This window comes from Vidua chalybeata, chromosome 8, assembly GCF_026979565.1.
Source record: "Vidua chalybeata isolate OUT-0048 chromosome 8, bVidCha1 merged haplotype, whole genome shotgun sequence".
Lineage (NCBI taxonomy): Eukaryota > Metazoa > Chordata > Aves > Passeriformes > Viduidae > Vidua > Vidua chalybeata.
This window is the reverse complement of record NC_071537.1, coordinates 15,517,992-15,538,711: the sequence shown is the minus strand read 5'-3', so window position 1 is coordinate 15,538,711 and position 20,720 is coordinate 15,517,992. Positions and strand designations below refer to the sequence as shown.

Sequence of the window (20,720 nt, the reverse complement as noted above, 5' to 3'; positions counted from 1 at the left end):
CTGTTCTAGTTCATAGGATACTAAAAGAAATAGTTCTTCAAAGAACATGTATTTCTAAAAGAAATGTAAAGCACGATTTCTAAATAGAATAAATAATTACTTGTGGTTTAACAAAGGAGGAAAAAGAGTTTTAGTAATGAACTGTATTAAAAGTGCTGAATGTGCCACAAGAGCTATTGAATGTTGGTCTCAAATAAGTTATTTTAGCATCCAGTAAAAAAAGCAGAATTTGTGAATTTCACAGATTCACTGAACATTCTGATTTGGAAAGGCTCCACAAGGATCATCAAGTCCCACTCTTTGACTGACAGTTTAATACTGTAATTGACAACTTGCTAGTAGTGGCTGTGGAAGCTGAACCAGTAAAATGTAATTTTTATCACAATTCCTAAAGGTTTGTTTTAAAGAATATTTGCTTTTGGGAATGTCTGTTTTAGAACTAAGTCTTTAATTCAATAAATGTTTGCACATCTTTATTTCCGTGCCTAGGAAAGCATACAGCACATGCAGTGCTCAGCAGAACTGAATGTACACATCTATTATACCACAAAATTGTACTGAAAAGTAACTGTATCAAGTCTAGGAAAGTGCTCTGCTTTCTGCATTTAATCAGATTCATTGAGTGGAAGGTGCAAGAAATCCCATCATAGACCCTACTGACTAATTTGCATTAAGACATATTTCTTCCTTACCTCCATTAGTGTTTGGCTTAAATCCTGAATGATTTCATTAGCTATGTAAGGGCTTAATCTCTGGAAAATCCTGCTAAGCTCTTGCCCTCTTTGAAAGCTGTGATAATTTGTTCTAGTTAATTTTGATTTAAATATATAGCCTTTCAGTTCTACTTAATCATCCTTGCTTCTTTTTTTTTTTTTTTTTTTTTTAAATAATGGCAAGATGAATAAGAACACCATTTTTTCTGTTATCTTATTATTTTGCATGCCTCTGCAGTTTGGTCTTAGAATCTTCTTTTAAACAATACCCCTTTTTTCAATCTGTCAATGCAGTCACTGCAATTGTGAGGTAAAATTTAATAGGTAAATTAAATACAACATGGAAGTTGTTGTCTTTAATCCTGTTTTTTTTCAACATAGAGTAATATTTGAGACAGCTGTGATTTTTGCTGTAATTATTCTTTTGACATATGAAAGACTTAGATTTATTCGGAGTTGTCCTGCACCTCTTTTCCAAAGGAAAGAGAAAAACTTGCAAAAGGTTGCAGAAGAAAGTGCTGCTTTAAATCTGTTTTATATTACTGCAAGTATGTAAGGAAGCTAAACAGTGTTTTTACTTTTCTAATGGAAGTACATGCTATTTCTGTTATCCATTTTGTGTTGATATAGGAGGGAAAATAGCATTTGTACAAACTGTAGAAAAATTCTTCTGGAATCTCTTAATGGGGCAGTATTGCAAGGGGATATGTTATGAGCAGTTTGATACTTTTTTATCCTCTCCAGAATACTGACTGTACTGTGAATGGGGAGAATTTAAGAATGTGGAGATAAGATGGTTTCCTGTTAAAAAAAACCAAGGCATGTACTAACATCAAGTATAAACAGGAATACATAAACAGGGATGGCTTATGAAAACAAACAAAACAGGCAGCTTTTTCCAGGAGAAAGTGGCAGTGGAAGTGCTTCCAAGCTAGTTTTGTGTTGTCACAGTCTGGTTGATCGAGGAAATGGAAAAAGTTCTTGATGTTCCCTTGTAGGTACAGTGCTGCATGCTTGCTACCTTTTTAGCAACTAGTTCTCTTAATTCTTAGGATACTTTACAAGAAATTCCCAAAGAGACTTACAACCACCTCTGTGTTGTGGGAGGATCCCTTTAGAGCACATAACCTAAACCCAGGTATAGAAATCTAAAGAGGACTTTCCTGCTAGTTAGAGAAGCCATTGCCCAGCAGGGCCTTATCCAGTTTTCCCATTTGCCATTCAGCAGTCTTTTGGATGCGTGGCCACACACCTACTCCATCTGTCAGTGCCGATAGTCTTCAAGGTATTCATAATCTCTGCTAAAAGGGAATGGAATATCCAAATCCTTGGAGATTGTCCTTACTGCACCACAGCCAACAGGAGCTAAGGTAAGATGTGAACACTGAGATGGGATGCAAGGTCAGAAGCATAGAACTGCTGTCCAAAATACAGGTACTTTGCCTGGAAACTCAGGCTCTGTGGTATTTCTGAAGAATTTCTCCACATCTGGAGATCTGTAGCAGTGCTGTCTGGAGTAACATCCAGCCTCCTGCAAATTCTGTCCGTCCAAGCATACAGAAGCACTTAGCAAAGCCTTGCTGCTGTTTGTAGCTTTGTTTGTGTTCTTAAAACAAAATAATAGAGAACTCTTCTCTAAGTAACATAGTTGATAGTGGTTGGAGAGGGTAAAGCAGAACACCATTTGGCAAAATCTTTTGTGACATCATGTTAACAACGGGCAGATTGACAATCTGTCCTCTTCTGCATGGAGTCTCATTAATAAATCTGTAGGTCAAACTGAAGGGAGGGCAAGCATTAAAGTACCCAATCTAGTGAGCTCGAGTATCAAAATATCCATAGTGTAGCTGTGCATACAATGATTTTCAATTATTTCTATTCAATTTTATGTTTTAATTTTCTAAAAGTTTCTAAGCAATGCTTTGTATATATTGTTTTGTTTTCTTCAAGAGGATAAAGATACCTAGATACCTGAAGGTGCATAGAAAAAGGTGTTTAAGGAAAAAATAATTATGCAATTATACATTGTTTGGTTTGGGGTTTTTCTTTTCAATGTTCAGTAGCAAATGCTTTCTTTTGTCAGAATGCATGCCTTGTTTATTGAAGTTGTAGAAATTTCTTACATTACATTTAATTCCAGGAAAGAGCAGTCTAATGTAAGCTTCACAATTGTACTTGTGCCCTAACTTCTAAAATATCACTGAGATGGAGACTAAAAATAACAGTGTGTATTTTGTTATTGCTGCTTTACTTGGTGTTTTGAGAAATTGCTGTTGACAACCTTTTAATACAGGATGACCAACTGGGCACTTGCACTCACTCAGATAAGGCCTTATCTACTCACAAGACTTTTGTTCCTGTGAACATTCAGAATGCAGAGTTAATAAATTATTGCAGGAATATGCTACATTCCTTTCTGGCTTATATATATTTTAACCACAGTATTACAGTTGGAAAAAGTTTTTATTTCTGATGATGTGTCAGTCACTAAAACGTTGACTTTAAAATTCATGTTTTAAGCTAAATTTGTAACGCTGGAAGACCAAAAATATCCTCCCATTTAAAGTAAATAATGAACCTGGATCATGGGAAGCAGAGATAAGGCTTTTCTTGTTATGTACAAACACAAAAATAGCTTCAGACTTGCAATTTCAAATCTGAAGCTGAGACTTGTACTGAAATGTTGAAAAGTATTTGGCAGTCCCTGTGGTTGTTAGGAGACTCAGAAATCATGGGTAGTTCCTATTTTGTAATAACAGTGAAAAAAAAATATAAAAACTTGAGATTTCAAGGCCACAGTCTAGACAGACTTGGCTTTTGCTGCCTTAAGAGTGAGGACAAACTTTCCAGATCAAAGTATCCATGTAATATGCATGCTATCATTGTATTAGAGTATTGCCCTTGTTCCTTACTGGAATGGAGTACAGCTTGCTCTCCCTCTGGCCCTAGGTCCTCCAAAAAGGTTTTCACTATCAGTGGTTCACTCCTAAATGGATGAGTGAAAGCTAAGAGGCCTCACAATTTCATTTTTTAACGTCAGACAAATTAAATTTTAAGCAAGCTTATTAATTTTTGTGACTCAGGCCATAATCACAGCCTTGCTACAAATATGAGATGTGCACGGTGTTAGGAAGAAATAGAACTTCTTCTAGTAAGCAATAGTTATCAGAAGTTCAAAACAATAAAAAATATCTGTACTAGGATACATCATGTGATTCTATAGTGCCTGCAGCATGACCGAGCCTTCACAGTTATTGTAAATAACACAAGTGTTTGTAGTTCTTGACAAGAGGCTATTCCCATGTCTCCTAAATGATTTCTAGTATTAGAAATCTGAGATTGCCAGTATTAATGGTTGCTTTTTTGTATGAGAACAAAATTCCACCCGCTGGCTCTTGAACTACTCGAGGTCTGTTGTTCTTTATTTCTTTGTTACAGCTGTGTACTAGACTCATTGTTGAAGTGTACAATATTTAGCATATGCTGTGGCTGCAGTTAGTTTTTAAAGCTCCTTCCTGCATGATTTCCTTCCTACTTTTTTTTTTTTTTCAGTTGTGAAGTCTGAGTGTTCCTGAAGCTTATGATATGTCACAGAAAACAAGGGGGGAGGGAGAGAAAGAAGTCCTTACAGCTTCAGCCAGCTACACAAAGCAAGACAGTTTACATATTTTTAAAAAAACATAATACAAAGCATAATACACACTGGAGCCTTCTTACTCAAAACTAGTTTTATTTTAAAAAATAGGTTGAATGCATAGCACTCACAAAGATTCCATTGTTTTGGACATTTTGCATTTAGAAGCACCATTTTTTTATGCCATAAAAAACACATTTTGGTTCTAATAGTAAGAACAGTGTATTTTTAATGTACACTGATAAAGCCCTTTTAAATAATATAGATTGAAACTGTTCAGTGTACATTTTCTCTGTAGTAATGATGCAGCTGTAGTGTCAGAAAAAACTCAGACTAAGTAATAAATTAAAAACAAACAGTATGTAGTGGATCTTTTTATAATTGACCTAATGTCTTAAAATAGTCAAATAAAAATACCCTATTAAATGTAAAGCCGTGGTATTAACTAACTGAATAAGCCCCCCACCCATTATAATTCCAGTGTTAAGTATTAGTTAAATTTTTATATATCAAATGCCTATGGGATAAATTTACTAATACCCCCAAAAAAGAAGAGTCTATACTGCTGTGTCACAAAAAAAGATGACAAATTAGCTGATTTGAAGATTTTACAGAAAAAAATTGCTACAGGCATCTGCTGTTATTTCAAGTCATGGTCTATTACAAGACTGTACATTCATAGCATCAGAGGTAGTTAGAGCACTTGGACTTGGATACAGCATTGCAACAAAATGAAACCATTTTCCTCTAAAATAGGTAACAGTGCTGAGTAAAAAGCATGGCATCTTATGAGGTGGAAAGTCTCTACTTAACACTACTCTCAGACACAGGGAAATATTCATTAAGAGATGAAGAGAGGAGAGGAAAAAGAAAACCAAACCAACTTTCATTTTAATAAGGAATTGACCACTCTATGCCTATTTCAAAGTTGATTCTCTAGGGTAAAAGGGAGAGGGTCATCTTTTCCCTTCATCGTCCTATTCTTCTTGACTTGCACATCTATGCTACAAAAGCCCACAACAAAAATTGGGATTTAAAAGACAAAACAAGAGAAACAGGATTTCTTCTCCTCAACAATAAATAGATTTTTTGTAGCATGCTATAATTTAGCCCCAGAAAGAATGAACACAGCTGTCCTCCCTCCATTCTGAACATTATAGTGATAAAGCTTTCATCTTCATATTGATCATGTAATTTAATTGCCCCTGCTTTCAAAACAGTTTCTGGAAGAGTCGCAATAATTCAGTGTCATTTGATAGTACATGATTTTAAGTGCTGCCATTAAGATGGGGAAGAAGTTGGTAAAAAAAACAAATGAAACTACCAAAAAAAGGCCTTAAGCCCATATACCATAAAGATATTATAAAGTAGTAAGAATCTTGTCATTCATACCACTTCCTCCCATATTCTACCACAGAAGAAAGTCTGATATCTTCTTGTATTTAAAGAAAAACAAAAAACCCAAACAAAAACCCAAAAAAACCAACCAAAAAAAAAAAAAAAAACAAAACAAAACAAAAAAAACCCCACCAAACAACAACCCAAAACAACAACAACAAAAAAAAAACCAACAAACACACAATGCCTTAAACCATCTCCATTAATAGCTCTACTATAATTTTCATCCAAGAGGTGGATGAGTGAAGCTTTCTACCCTCAGACTACCCACTCTACAGAAGATAGTGTAATTCCATAAAGTTGTATTATTAGCACCTTACTTGTGATGAAGCAGTTCACCCTTCAAAATATTTTTGATCCACCCACTTGGAAGAGCAAATCTCTACATCTTCTGGAACTCCCAAATAGTAGAAGAAAAAGTTGCCCCTTTATTACCTGAGAATTTCCCTCCACTATAAACATGACAGAACTGGATTTCTGTCAGCATTTAAGTGTACTTTTTCTGTAGGGATGATACTGTCAGTACAACTGGAGGATGCTTTCTGTTAGTTAATAATATTTGTGTGTTTGTGTGTGTGTACACAGAGGAATCATAGCCCTGTAGTAGTTCTGGTACAGTACAAGTTCAGTTGAAATTTTTTCTTTTCTTCAATTATCACACTGCTGGGCAGTAGTTCACATCTACATTCTGTGAACACTAAGATATCCCTTTGGTACTCTGCATAGATGCCCTGAAGAAAAGCCACTCCACTTGCTATTAGTCTCTTCCATCTCTGCCTTCCTTCCCCGAGTTATACCCAGTTAGTGTACAAACCAGCAGCACAGAGTAATGAGTAGAAAAGTCCCTGAGTTAGTATGAAAGAGTTACTTTAAACACAAAAAAGATAGGGAGGATAAAAGAGGCAAAAATATATTGGCTGTCCTGTAAGGTACAAAACCTAAAAACTAGCCAAAATACCAGTTAATTCACATGCGTTAGCCTAAAGCAAATAACCAACACAAGTGGTGAAAAAGGGGCAAGATTATGGAGTTAGCCACATGAGATTTGTTTCTTCTTGCGATTTCCATGTACCTGTAGAAGTCTGGCATTCAGTGGATTCTTAAGTCTCAGTAAGTATAAAGTAAGTGTTAATACTGTACGGTGGGATGACATAAATGTCTTCAAAGTAATACTGCATATCTCCTTCATTAAAAGACAAGTCTGTAGTTAGTCCACAGCTGTTTTTCTTTTGAGTACTATTTCACAGACACACATTAGAAGCAGAATATTCTGAGTGTCAGAGTAAGAATGCATTATCCCCATGCATACAGATTCTTTTTCAGAGGATGGTCTGTGTGCTAACTTTTTGCAGGCTGTTATTTGAGCTGTGGTACCAGTTGCCAATCCAGTTGCTTTTATTCCTGGGAAGACACCTTTTTTTATTCCATTTTTTGCCCTCAAACTTTGAGGTTTAAAAAAAAAAAAAAAAAAGAAACCATTTTCCAGGCAACTCTCTGCCCCAAACAAACAAGCACAAAACCATTTTGTACTTATCACCTCTCAAAGCAGGGAGTAATACAGGAGTATCGTCCATTCACTTGGTATGTCCGGTTGTAGGAGACACTTATACATGGCTTCACTTCCAGTGGCACAGCCAGCGACATGGCAGCGCCCGTCTGGACGTGGCCTCGAGCCTGAGCACCGGTCTGTAAGGCAGCAGGGCAAGTCTGGAGCGGGTAAGAGGCTGTGTGAGTGGATGATAATATCTGCTGGCAGCTTTGCTGCTGTGATGCTGGGTGGTGGTACTGCAGTGAAGACTGATGAGCCTGCAGGTACTGTGGTACGTGCTGCTGAGCATTGGCCTGCTGGGCACTTGGAGCTGGGGGCTGAAACACAGCGTGCTGGGCAGACTGAGCCTGTTGTCCTTTCTGCTTGTTTGCTTCCTTCACGTCGTTATCGTGCGCACTAAAACAAATTGAAAAGACAAAATGCATCAAAATAGATATTAATATCATTTAAACTCCTTTGAGTTAACGTTTAAGAGCACTCTAAAAAATTATGCAAATATCTGACAGCCTCCAAAACTTTAAAAAAAAAAAAATCTATAGTTTAGCTACCCTTTACAATCACCTAAGGTTTCAAAATTTGGTTAGGGTAGAGTCTCTCTTTCCAGCATTTCACTTCACTGTATGCCAATAAACACAGATAAAAGCCAAGTACAATACATGTAATAGAGCAGGATCTAGAATTACACTGCAATAAGTTTGCTAGTGTACTTTAGTAACCCAATAAATTGCCAGATTACCAGAACCTGAACTTGCTGCTTCTACCTAATTTAAATTAAACACAGCATAAGGTTTCTAAAGAAAAGATACCAGAAAGGTTTGCAGTATCTATATTACAGTACTTAAAGATCATATGCATATTCATATTGGATCCTGTTCTAGAGAGCAAAAACACTTTTTTTTTTTCTTCCTCTCACCTTTTTTCTAGCCTATCCAGTTTGGCTCATCTGAATTCCCATTGATTTACAACTGTCTGAAATGTATCTAGACACACTCTCTTTCTCAATTCTATGCTGAGGTTAAGCAGATGCCACCTACACATTTCATTCCTAGATTTTTGATGGTGCCCTCCCTCTGTTCCAGAGCAATACTGAAAACACTTCTGCAACAGCACTTGCACGCTTTAGGTACTATTCCTTTCATTATACACATAAGTAAAGCCAACAGAGGCCATCAAGGGTCATAATGTCACATTTCTAAGGCTGATGTGGTTCTTCCAGATACAGCTGTGCATCTAGTGATCACAACTATGTTAGACTTGGGTAAGAGCAAATTTCTGTAGAGGGATAGCAGATTGTGTAACATGCCTACCCAGGAAGGTTCACTTGGCATTCACTGGCATTTTTATCTCATGTCAGCTGTAATGCAAAAATGGATACAGCAAAAATAGATACAAACTCCTGGTCATTTCCTCCCACCAAAGTGGCCACTCAAATGGTCTGCAGGTTTGATCCATCATCTCTTTGAAGCATGCCTTGAACTTCCAAGGCATACAGTCTTCTCTATAAAAGCTCCTATGCCTTTAGTACTCCTCAATAGCTCTTTGCTCTTGGAGTTGACTAGAGAGATTGGAAACCAGCTATTGAAGATGCTCAAAGCATCCCAGATGTTCAGTGGAAATGCAAGGCAGAAGTTTATTTGTTGAAAAATCAGGAAAGAGATTAGATCTGATTAAGTTTTCTCTTTTGGAATGAGCAAAACAGTTATTGCCTAAAAATATGTACCAAACTTATGTGCTCCCTAATACACAAGTATTTTTAGAACAAAGGAACAGAAATTTATAAAGAAATGTAATTGCACTATTGACAGCAATTAAGCATAACAACAGATGCAGAAATGGGCTTAAAAAAGCCACTGGTGTTAACTCACATTAAGAGTCGCTCAATACACGGCACCAGGAAGTCCCAGGAGTAGGCAGTCAGGTGATGCAGCCGCGTAGGCCACGTGGGTGAGAGACGCAAGATAATCCTTGAAGAAGCTACACATGCAGTAGCAACTAAAGAAGGGGCATAATTTAAAAATTCATGATCTAGAAAGAAGGAATGAGAAAAAAAAATCATTAAATTTGGCCTTGTCTATCAAGACAACCAAGAAATCATTATTTGAAATCTGTAACTCACCTTGCAACGATACTTCCAGAAAGTAATCAGCATATTTTGCCATATATAACTTAGTCTTCTCTAAGCAAACCATTGGCCAGCCATCATGAAGATCAGTCTCATGGACAGCAATAGAAAGATAATAGTCGATGAAATGAGCAGCAGTAGGGAGGCACAAATTCCACTGAAATGTTTCTAGCAACAACAACTCCATATGAAGCAAATTCTGTTTTGTTAGTACCAAATTCATGTTAGTCATACAACCCAGGCTGTTCAACTGTTCAAGTTTGGGAACACTGTCTTCCTTTTCTTCAAATTTACCTTCAGGTGAACAGAAAGAGAAGGGAAAAAAAAAAAGGTTCAGCACAAATGAACTATAACATGGATTGTAGCTAATGTCTTGTTGGTCATATTTCAATTCTACTATGTCAAACATGCTTGCGACTTTCCTGCAGATTCAAAGCTCAAATGGACTATGTCATTAGAGACAAAAAGGGGTATGTACTAAAATGGGCTAAATTTCAGCAGATAACGTCAAACACTGTGTAGGATATTGTGCAGTGCCATGTTTCCTGTTGGTTTTCCCATGCCGGCACACAGAAGCCAGCTGCCAAGAGCAGACTATTAGGACATCACTGACACTGCATATGCAAGTTTTTGTCACCAAATTATTGTATAATATTTCCCCATCATCAATGAAATACCACTTTGATGTGACTTGGCAAACACACCACAAGAGCATTTGACTTTAATCACCCTCCCACCCCCACACACTCTTTTTGTGTCTAAAACTCATTAGAGCATAGCTAGAGGTCCAGCCAATCTGGCTGCTTTTAATGCCTGCAGTGGTAGGTGCAGTTTTATACTTGAGATCTGGCAAACAAGTGGATTTCAGCAACGTGCATCTGAAAACCTCCTCTGCCACATACACTGTTGCAACCTCCCTTGGACTTTCAACTTGTCAGGCCTGTATGTTTTTAGCCTAAAGCAAAACTGTGTATGTAGAAAACCCATTAATAGAGAAACAAGTGTCACATTTCCATACAGTTTGCCATATGGTTGTGCTATTTCAATTTCATTGCAAATTCTTTCCATCTTACACTCTCTATTCAGTGCTACATGATAGGTTGTAAATGCACATTCTTTGAGTTTTGCAGTATGGAACATACATTCACTTTTTTCAACAGTGGAGGTACTTATATAGGATTTAATCCAATAACAGTGCCAGTCTGTTAGTTTTTGTTTCCCATACTCCAGTAATTACAGAAATAAAAGCTTCAGGAGTCACATAATAATTTCTCTTATTACTTCTTTAACCTTATCAGATATATCACAGTGTCATAACTTATTACATCACTGATTAAACGGCTTGTTTAAGGGCAAAAGTTTAAAACAGCATCTTGCTTCTCTCTCAACCAACCCATACACTGCTTCTCAGAAGAGTGAGTACTCCAGGCTTTCAGATCTCTACTTGCAGCTTGCCATGAACGATGGCAGAGGTTTGTTTAAAACAACAACAACGAAAAAATATCTTCAGAACATGAATTTAATTTGAAAATCTGGCATTAGTTCAAAGCCAATCCATTTTCCTAAATGGATTACGGTGGTTTCTGAGGCAACGTTTTCATACTCAGCACGACACCCTTTGCCAACAGAAGATTACTGACTGGCTGGTGGCACCTAGTCAAAGTCTACCCTCAGAAGAATCTGAAATAACCCTTTTCTGGTTTAACTGCTCTGCTGAATAGCTGTATTGGTGGACACGGGATGCAGTGAAAAGATGAAATCTGCCCAATACCACTGCACTCCAGTTTTGTAGCAAAGAGGGCCTAGAGCCCTTACTGGAGAAAATGAGAATAGATTCAGAGAAACAGATCAGCAGAAACTGAACCAACACTTAGTTCTGCTGCCAGGACCAGTTTCTCTGACTCTGTTTGTCTATGAACAAGTGCCAGCAGGTTTCCCAGCAAATGGTACCCTTATTTTTTCAGGGATATTGAATAGGGGTCCCCAAATGGTGAAAGATAGGTACATGTCACAGGAATCTAGCTGAGGTCAATATAAGCAGCACTGTTTATAATGAGTGTTTGTAATTAATTTTGTCTTCAGAATACTGTGTATTCACCAATGTATTTTACCTGTGTTGCATTTTATATGTGACAATACAGGATTTATGTTAGCTGTAGCTTGCTTAAATAACATTTCCATTTACAAAACCTTAAGTATTCTAGAACTACACAGCACAATCAACAATGCAGTGCAGTGTACACATGGTTTATTTAATTTCTTTCTTTATCACAGATAGACAAATTTCTCATTTCCAGCACAGGATGTACCTATTTTGAGATACCCCCTAGAAAGACAGTCTTTCTGCTCCTACAACACAGGTCTTAAAGTTCACATTAGAATAATTTGTTTACAAATATAGACATTAGTTTTTAATCACAACTTGTTTTTTCCCACCCTCAGTTTCATCAGGTGCCAGCAGAAATCAAAACACATCTAAAGAAATGCTCTACCAATTGTGCCAAACCAATATGCACTGCTCATCATTTATAACCACTTTGTTTCCCCCACCTGCTCCATCCCACCAGGACACACCTTGCATTTGGCAGCAGAATCGAGTAGTCTAGTTAAAGTTTGGTGCCACATACTTACTTGCTAAAAGTAAACAGGACAGAGCAACCACGTGCAGTTGCTGTGTGGATATGTCATAGCGGTCCATGAAGAGGTCCAGCAGGTACACAGCCAGGTGGCGCGCAGCAGGACAGAGCCTGAACCGGTTGCTCACAATGGCAATCAGGTCTGCAAAGTATCTTCTCAGGTGTAACTGGGGAGACTGGCCTTTGTAAGAGGGCAGCTTTAGCTCCTAGATGGACCGCAGCAGGTAATTTTATTAAAACCATAATTTAGTTTGAAGTGGTATCAGATTAATACAGCTGATATTTTAATATTTATAACAGAAGTTTCAAAGGATTTCTCCCTTCTTCCCTCTGTTCCTATCATTTCAGAATCCCTTTACAGTGAACAAAATCTATTTCTTGTATTACAGAACAACTAAAAAAATACTTTGTTTCCGCACAATATTGCCAACTTAAAATTTAACATCTTTCATTAGGGCAATCAGCCAGAGTGACTTTAGCTTTTACCATGTCTGTTGTATTACCTCTGCTGCAAAGGCTGTACAAGGGCATGCAAGTATTCCTCAGCTGCTTCAATGCAAAGTTCAATAGTTTAACTCAACCCCTTTCTTGCTACAGCTCAATCTGAGCAACCAGACTTTGTACTTAAGTGTTTGCGTGTTCTAGAGCTGCCAAATCTCCGGCTGATGCCTCCAGGAAAAGACCACTGCCAGCCAGCTGAACCTTAGGAAGAGGAATGGGGTGTGCATTGAACCAACATTCACCTCATGTGTATGTTAAAACACTGACCCGATCTGATTGATGTCGCACTGACACTGATTACAGTGTGCTCTAAGCTCACAGGGTCTCAGATTTGGAGGACCGCACAAAACAAAGGTCCTAGAAACATCACATTTGAGAAAATCTGTGCCACGATCTATTTTGAATACAAAATTTGGACTGGTAGAAAAAAAAAAAAAACCCTTCAGGCTACTGCCGACTAGCCACTACCTCCTCTTGTATGCAGCAGAACAGCAGTGCTGTCCTCTGATATTATGAATAAATTTATGAGATAGCCTGTGCACCCACACGCTGTGTTTAAGTAGGATTTTGAGTACAATTACATTTCCAGCGAAAATTATCTTGATTAATTTAACTTAATGACATGCTGGAATGGAGTCACACCAATTTTTCAAAGTTTTAACGTAAATTCAAAGTTTTGAAACGTGCTACTGAAGTGAAACAAAAGCCCACAAATAAACTTCCTACCTACTAAGCTTTATAATTCACCTCTCACAGCACTAACTTAGCTTTAGTAAAGATAACTCTGGTAGCAAGAAAATGATCCTGTCCTTCCCTTATTTCCCTCCATCACCGGAAAAGAATAAAGCAATCAAGACTCCGGGAAAAGTAATCGGCTCATCGAGTATCATCAGGCAACAAAAGCACGTTTTTAGTAGGTTCAGTCACTGTAAACTAATTTTCAGCCCGGGTGTTTAAGATGTGCTTTATGAAAACAGTCCCAAAGGACAACTCTGAGACAGTCGAAGCAACTTCGAAGCAATTGCCTAAACCCTCTACTATTATTAACGCACCCAGCGTTTCTTTCACTGGGTTTTTGCTTGGTTGGTCAGGTTTTTTTGTTCCAATAACACCACAATGCTTTCTGCCGAGTTTAAACCTCGCAGACGTCGCAAGAGCAGCACCGGGCGCACCGTGAGCCCTTCCCCTGCCCGGAGAGCAGCGGGAGCACAGTCGGCCGCCCAGATCAGCTGTCACGGCCGCGGACAGACGGACGGACGGCCCCAGCGCCCACGGAGGGACGACACGGCGAACTCTTGAGTTCACAAAAGCCAACTCCGCCGAGCCCCGGCGGCAGAGCGGGGCCGCCCCACGCGCGCTCTCCGCCCGCTGCCCCCGCGGCGGCTCCGCCGTCCGGAGCCTCACAAAGACGCTGGGTCCCCCCCGGCCCAGCTCCCCCCGGGCTACCTTGTATCGAAGCGCTTGGTGGATATCGGCCGCCAGCTGTCCTGTCCACCACTGCGCCTCCAGCTCCATCGGCGGCGCGGCGCGGCGCCCGGGCCCAGGCACCGGGGAGGAAGCGGCACTCGCTGAGGGCGGGACAGGCAGCGCCACCCTCGCCCCTTTCTGGCTCGCCCTCGGTTAACCGCGATCAGCTGCCGCGGGGCACCCCCGGCCCCCCAGCCCAGCTGGCCGCCATGCGGGGCACAAGTGCGGCTCGTTAAGCCGCCCCCTCCCGCCGCGGGGCACGGCCGGGTGAGGGGGTCGCGGAGGTGGCGGCGGCCGCGGGGGAGGCGGCGGGGCGCGGCCCGGGACACCCGAGCGCGGCGCGGCGGCCCCGGGGCTCCGCCGCCATCACGCGGCGCCGCGCGCCGCGCCCATTGTTAAAGGGCCGCGCGTGTACAAAGCCGGGCAGTGCCCGCACGGGCCCGCCCGCCCGCCAATCGCCGGCCGCCTTACAGCGCGGCCCTTACCGCCGCCAATCGCCGGCCGCTTTACAGCGCGAACCGGCCGCCAATCAGCGCGTGTCATCGGCGGGCCGGAGGCGGGCGCCTCTGGGCCCGGGGAAGGTGCGGGCGGGGCCAGGCCCGGCCGGGGTCCCTCAGGCGGGGCAGCGGGCTCACCTGGCCCGCTGGGAGCGCAGCGTTCTGTGGGCCCCCATGAGCTCCGGACGGCACTTTACTTTTTTTTTTTTTTTTTTTCCTTCCCTCTTCTTATTCCCCTTGCCCTCATTTCCCCCGTTGGGCTCAGCTGTGGGGTTTCAGCACGTGGCGGTGGCAGCGCCTCGCTCAGCTCTTGCCCTGCAGGCGCATTGTCCCGGTAGCAGTGCGGGGCGCACACGCCTCCTCCGAGCTTGGAGGCTCCAGCCCTGGATTGGTTTGGTTTCCCGCTGGTTAAATCCCGGGAGAAGGTTTGGTTTGGTTTGGTTTCCCGCTGGTTGAATCCCGGGAGAAGGTTTGCAGGAGCATGCATCCTCCCTTTCACTAGCCGGTGCCGCTCACTCCGTGTGCTGGCAGCTGTGACTGAGCTCCCACCGTGCCCCTGCTTTAGCAGGAGGTGCTCTGCACCCGCTCTGCGTTCACAGAGCCTTTTCCTTGCTGCTTTCTACTCCCCGGTAATCCCCCAGGACGGACATCTTACGAAATAAAACTTAGTGCTTCACAGTCCTTTACATATTTGAATTTATAAATATTGAAGCAACTAGTTAATGAGAATATAAAACGTGGTACAACAGGTGGTGCAAAGTGATGGAGAAGAGATGCTTTGGGTGCAATTTTTTTTGTTGGGGGAGTATTTTTAGTTTTTTTGTTTCTACTTTTGCTCAGACATTTTTTTTCCTTTTAATTAAGAAAATATAAACCAACTTTTTGATATAGCCAGTTTAATGACTCTGTAGTGGGAACTGTAAAAGCCTGTTCCTGTGTCTAATGGGTAATCCTATAGACTACAGTACTACTTCTACTCATCTGAGGTGTGCTCATAGGTGGTAGCTTTTTTTTTGAGGACACATTTTTGGACAGTTTCCTTTTATGACAGATTTCATTATAAAATGCTACATAGCTTTCTGAAGGAAAAAAATCAAGAAAAGTTTGGGGCTTTTTTCTTGGTGTATAATTGCAAAAATATTTTATCTATTTAGACTAGCTATCTGAGCTCTATGGAGTATTGACAAATTAGTATTTTCCTGGTCCGATGGCTTTTTGTCTTATTTCTGAACTTTATTTTATAGGCAAACGGATGCTCAAGCTATTTTTATATTTGCAGATATATTGTTTTAAAATTGTTTATCTTTGAAGAAAGGTAATACCAAACTCTGTGTTTCAAGGATAAGTCTCAAAAACAGATTCCGAATGGAGACACTGTCTTTTATAACGTCTTTATTGCCTTCAAAAATGTGTTGCCTGCATGAAGAGAAGGCCAATAAACACCAACATGCTAAAACCTGTTACAATGGGCCCAAACAGGGACGTGATGGTCCTTCTCTTACTGCTATTAGCAGTGCTGTCTCCCCCTAGAGCTTTTAAAGAATGTGTGGATTGGGCTGGTGCTGAACTATCAAGCAGGGAAAAAAATACTGATGCTTGCTGGTTTATTTCTAAGATATGCTTGATTGTTTTGGATAGTAAACACCATCCTCATAAGGCTATGAGAACTCTGAGAACTATTTAATTTATATATAATCAAGAAAAACAATGATGTCATTGTTACTTGCCAGGTGAGGTGGAGTGAGCTGTGGAGCTCCCTATGTCAAATTATTTTTCCCATTACAATCTATGTTAATTGAGTTGGTCTTGTGAACAGTTACATTTGTCTGCTTTTCATGCAATGAAAACATAGGTTTGGAAAGAGCTTCATCATCCTGCCCAGGGCCAGGATTGCTTCTGGCATGCATTTTTCTAACCTTGGAGACATTCAGAAAATCATCCTTTTGAAAAAGCCAGAGCACTTAAGTACAGTCTGGTTATCTGCAGGAAGCTTGCATCCTATAGCTGTTAACAATCAGCCATTGGAATAATCTCCTCAGGGAAGTGCTGGATTCCCCAACGTTGGACACATTTAAGGTTCAGTGGGATATGGTGTTGGGACGTCTTGCTTTTGCCAGGAAGGTTTGCACAAGATGATGCTGGAGCTCCCCTTCCAACTTGGTATTCTATGACCTCAGTTTATGTCTTAGCCCCAGCTGGAAGATTTGAGAATAATCTTGGAGTGCTGAACTGAGGTTGATTGTTTTCAGAGTTTGCAAGATCACACTTTTGAGGTTTGAATGGGAATGGGAGTAGCACAACTGTAATGAGAATAGGTTAATACAGCTGCTCTACATGCCTTATAATCAATCCTAAGTGTACTAACCAGTGGAGGTTTTTTAGCCAGTCCAAATTTCATCTACTTTTAATTGTCAAAGCTGTGTACCGTTTTTTAAGTATTCCTACCTTAGTCCTCTGCATGTAAGTCAGGACAGAACAAAAACCAGCTCAGCAAGTCCTTAGAATAAACAGAGGATATTAAACATGACTTTCAGTGGCAGTAGTTACATTTTCTTAGCAAGAAATTGAAGACATGAAGTATGTGTTGTATACAGAACCTGAGAAAACAGCAGAATTAAATGTTATGGAATAATTTTGAAATTGGTATCCTCTTTCTGTAAATGACCCTGCATCACATAAGCAAATATGGGGGGGAGGGGGGGATAAAATTGGCTGTGAGAGCTGCTGTCTGTGCTTTGAAAAGATGCCAAGTAGCAAGAAATACCGTTATTCTTGGAACTCACCAAGAAAAATTATTACCCTGAACTACATCCAAAATAGGCTAGAATGTAACCTGTGAAATCTGGACTAAAATCCCTGTAACATTTTTGTGGAATCTTCTGAAGAGGATGCTGCAGAAGTCTTACAATTTATGGACCTGTAATTCACAGGTTATAGTCCTAACAGGTTTCAGACATGGTGGGTGAGCTGGCTTCTCTTTGTAGTGACTGGGAGGTTAGATCTGTATCTCAGGAGCTGATGCATGTATTTATGTGTTTAAGCTGTTTTTTCCTCCCCTAGTTTTCTTCTGATGGTTCTTGGCCTATGAAAAAAGAAATGTGACTTTTAAAATACAAATTAAGAACTTGTAAGTAATTGCCAAGTACAGCAAATGCTCTGATCCTGCAAACCACATTAGAACCTGTTTACCCCTCCCAATATAAAAGGATCTGTTTCTGGTGTACTGTTCTTAGTTTTAATGGTACATTAGCCACAGAGAATAAGTTTCTAAAGACTTGGAATAATCTACTTCTGTGCCCCTTGCCATAAGATACATCTCTGAAATTTGGATTTATCTTGACTGGCAGAATGAGATTAATCAACACACAGTCAGCACCCAGGATGGAAGCTAAATTCTGGGGTGACATAGCACTGAAGGAAACATTTAAATAATGGCTCAATTGCTATGTTAATTGTGGGTTTTGTTTATTGGTTCTTGCTTTTGTTTTGTTGCTCCTTGGTCATTCTCATCTGAATAAAGACATGGTAATTCCTTAAAAGGCAGTTTTGAAGGACTTAGTTTTTGGAATTAAAATGTAAGGAAATCTCAGTTTTGTAGAACTGAGAATAATTAAAAGAAAAAAAAAAGTGCAAACTTAGTTCCTGAGTTTCTTGGAGCTGAGAAGGTTAGTTCTGCTTTTGTTCTGTCCTTCTTGATCTTATTTTCAAACAAAGGCTGCATCTGATGACATTCATAGCAGTAATATTTCAAGGGCATTTAATTAAAGAGAATGAATCACCCTGAAGACAGGACTGTAATTGCTCACAGAGCTCTTTTGCAGCATGGTGGTAGATGAAATGTGCCATGTTGGTAGAAAGTCTTAACACTTCAGAAGGATTAATGAAGGAAGTCTCGCACAGAAAATACTCTGGGGTTGTATTTGTAAATTCTGTATTGAATGCTAAAGGTACTCTGTGGGTAGGATTTTCAAAGTTGTCTGGGGATTTGAATTCCCAGAATAGCTACTGAAATGTGATTAATAGATTTGATCTGAGCTGGTAAATATCCTTTGGAACTGTTGACTTTAGTTGTTAATATGGCTGTTAATACAGAAAACATCTGAGAATGCTCAGGCCTGAGTGATACATGCTTCTCATGAAACATTTTAATGAACAATTTGGCTTTAAATATTTTCCCATCTTCTGGAAAGCTATTATAAAAATGTGCACCCATGAATGTTTTATTTGGCATTAGGATGAATGTATATGTTTTTGATAATGTGTTGGATGAAGGAAACATTCATATAAGTGGAAGGGTGTTGGTGGATAGAAGTTGTACTGGGGGGTTGTTCTTTTCTGTAAGTTGCACTCATTGGTTGTCAGTAACTAAAAAGATGGAGGAATTTTGCATCTAAAGCAAATGTACTTCCTGCTTGGAGGGCTTCAGTTCATTTGACTGGAATTTAGTAAAGGTTATTTGTCATGCAGTAAGCTTAGGGATGGGGGGAGAGCAGTTAGGAATACTCAGTTGTTCCAGTCAAATGTTTTGATTTACTTATATCCACAGAATTTAAGCAGGGCAAACTGGCCTCTTCCTTTTCATTTCAAACTTGAGGTCTGTCACAGATGTTTTTTTTTAAATATAATATCTAGAGCTGCCAAATTAGGAGCCAGCTCAGGCAGAGCAGCACAAAATTAATGCTTTTGTCTGCTAGGGGTGGCCCAGGAGGAGAACCGCCTGCAGATGTGGGTCAGGGGCACTTAATTTTGTGGTGCTTCTTGTTCAAGTACTTAGCTAGTGGGGTTCTATCTCAGTAGCAGAACAAGTGGAAAACTTCATACTTCCAGTTTCTTCCTAATGAACAGCCAATTGCTGCTAGTGAAAGTAACAAAAATTATTGTCCTCTGTTCAGAAGAGTTGGTAAACTAGTTTCCTCTGTTGGGATTTACATGCACAGAGGTAGGGCAGAGATGTGAAGAGCGCAGCACTCATTTTTAGGTTAGGGAAGGCTACTCCAGAATCATTCTGGAGCTGTATCTTCTCTGGGCTGAACAAGCCCAGATCAGTCATCTTCTCTTCAAAGGGCAAGTGCTCCAGTCTCTAACCATCTTGGTGGCCCTCTGATGGATTTGCTCCAGCTAGTCAATGTTGTTGTTGTACTGGGGAGAAGAAGGTGTCCCAAAACTGGATGTGCTATTCTAGATACGGTTCAACAAGTGATAAGTGGTAAAAATAACTTCTTTTGCTTATTTTGCTATGGCTCTGTTAACACAGGCCAATTGCTGTCAGCCTTCTTCAGTGCCAGAGCATGTTGTTGACTCTTGTACATCTTGCCACTGTAGGAGCCTTCAGCTTCCCTGCAGTGCTGGCTGGTCTGTGTTGTGCCCCTCCAGGATGTTTGCCAGGGTCACAGCATGGTTTACTCTGTGTCCACAAAGCAAACAAACTAAAAAACTGGCCAAATATGAAGAATGATAAATTTCAGCAGATTTGGGGCTGGGGTAAATCCTGCCAAATCCCACAGGGATTATGTGTATTCAAAATGTTGTGCTCCTTGATCCATTATTCAGAAGTACTGCACCTTAATCAGTTGTGTTGTTAGGGGTGAGCCTGTGGTTTGGGGCTGCAGTAAATAGGAATAGTGATTCCCAACAGGATCATAGATGACAAAAAATAAGATTTGGGATCTCGTTCTGCATCAGTGTCCAATGCATGTGGCCAATTCTGCTTCTGATGGCCAGAGCCCAGGGGCATTAAATGTAATCTTAGCATTTCACTGTGCTGAAAGAATTTGAGAGTTTTATATGTTTGGGCCACATTTTACTGTCAGGCACATGGTCACACGTTGAAGGAGCTGATTAAGAATATCATATCTAGATAGTGTGGATGTATCTTTCTTGAGGTTTATGGACAAGCAGACCTTCACTTCTGCTTCCTAATATCCTCATGCTATTTAGTGTGTAATCACCTACTCACCACACATTTAGTCAAGACATGTTTTAATAGACATGAGTCAGTACTCCTTATTTTCACTCATTGCATTGTGACTCATTACACCCACTGCATTATTAAAAAGGCAGAAACATACCTCCATTTGGATATTGCTAAAAGCACTGTGATAACTGGTTTGACAAGTATGTTAAATAATCAATACATTTGAAAGCATCTCTGGATGGAAGGGTAAAATGAACCTAAAATGTTTGGTTTCACAGCTTGTTGCCAG

The 20,720-nt window shown here is 40.2% G+C and overlaps 1 protein-coding gene across 1 annotated transcript; it reads right to left on the bottom strand.

Moving 5' to 3' along the window:
* Positions 1 to 4,429: 4,429 nt before the first annotated feature.
* Positions 4,430 to 14,237, bottom strand: CCNJ (cyclin J). Its single transcript, XM_053949705.1, has 5 exons — positions 14,000 to 14,237; positions 12,048 to 12,258; positions 9,411 to 9,710; positions 9,160 to 9,319; positions 4,430 to 7,690 (listed from the first exon to the last, which is right to left on the bottom strand). The coding sequence occupies exons 1-5, from the start codon at positions 14,066 to 14,068 to the stop codon at positions 7,279 to 7,281; spliced, it is 1,152 nt and encodes a 383-aa protein (XP_053805680.1). The 5' UTR covers positions 14,069 to 14,237; the 3' UTR covers positions 4,430 to 7,278.
* Between the last annotated feature and the right edge of the window lie 6,483 nt (positions 14,238 to 20,720).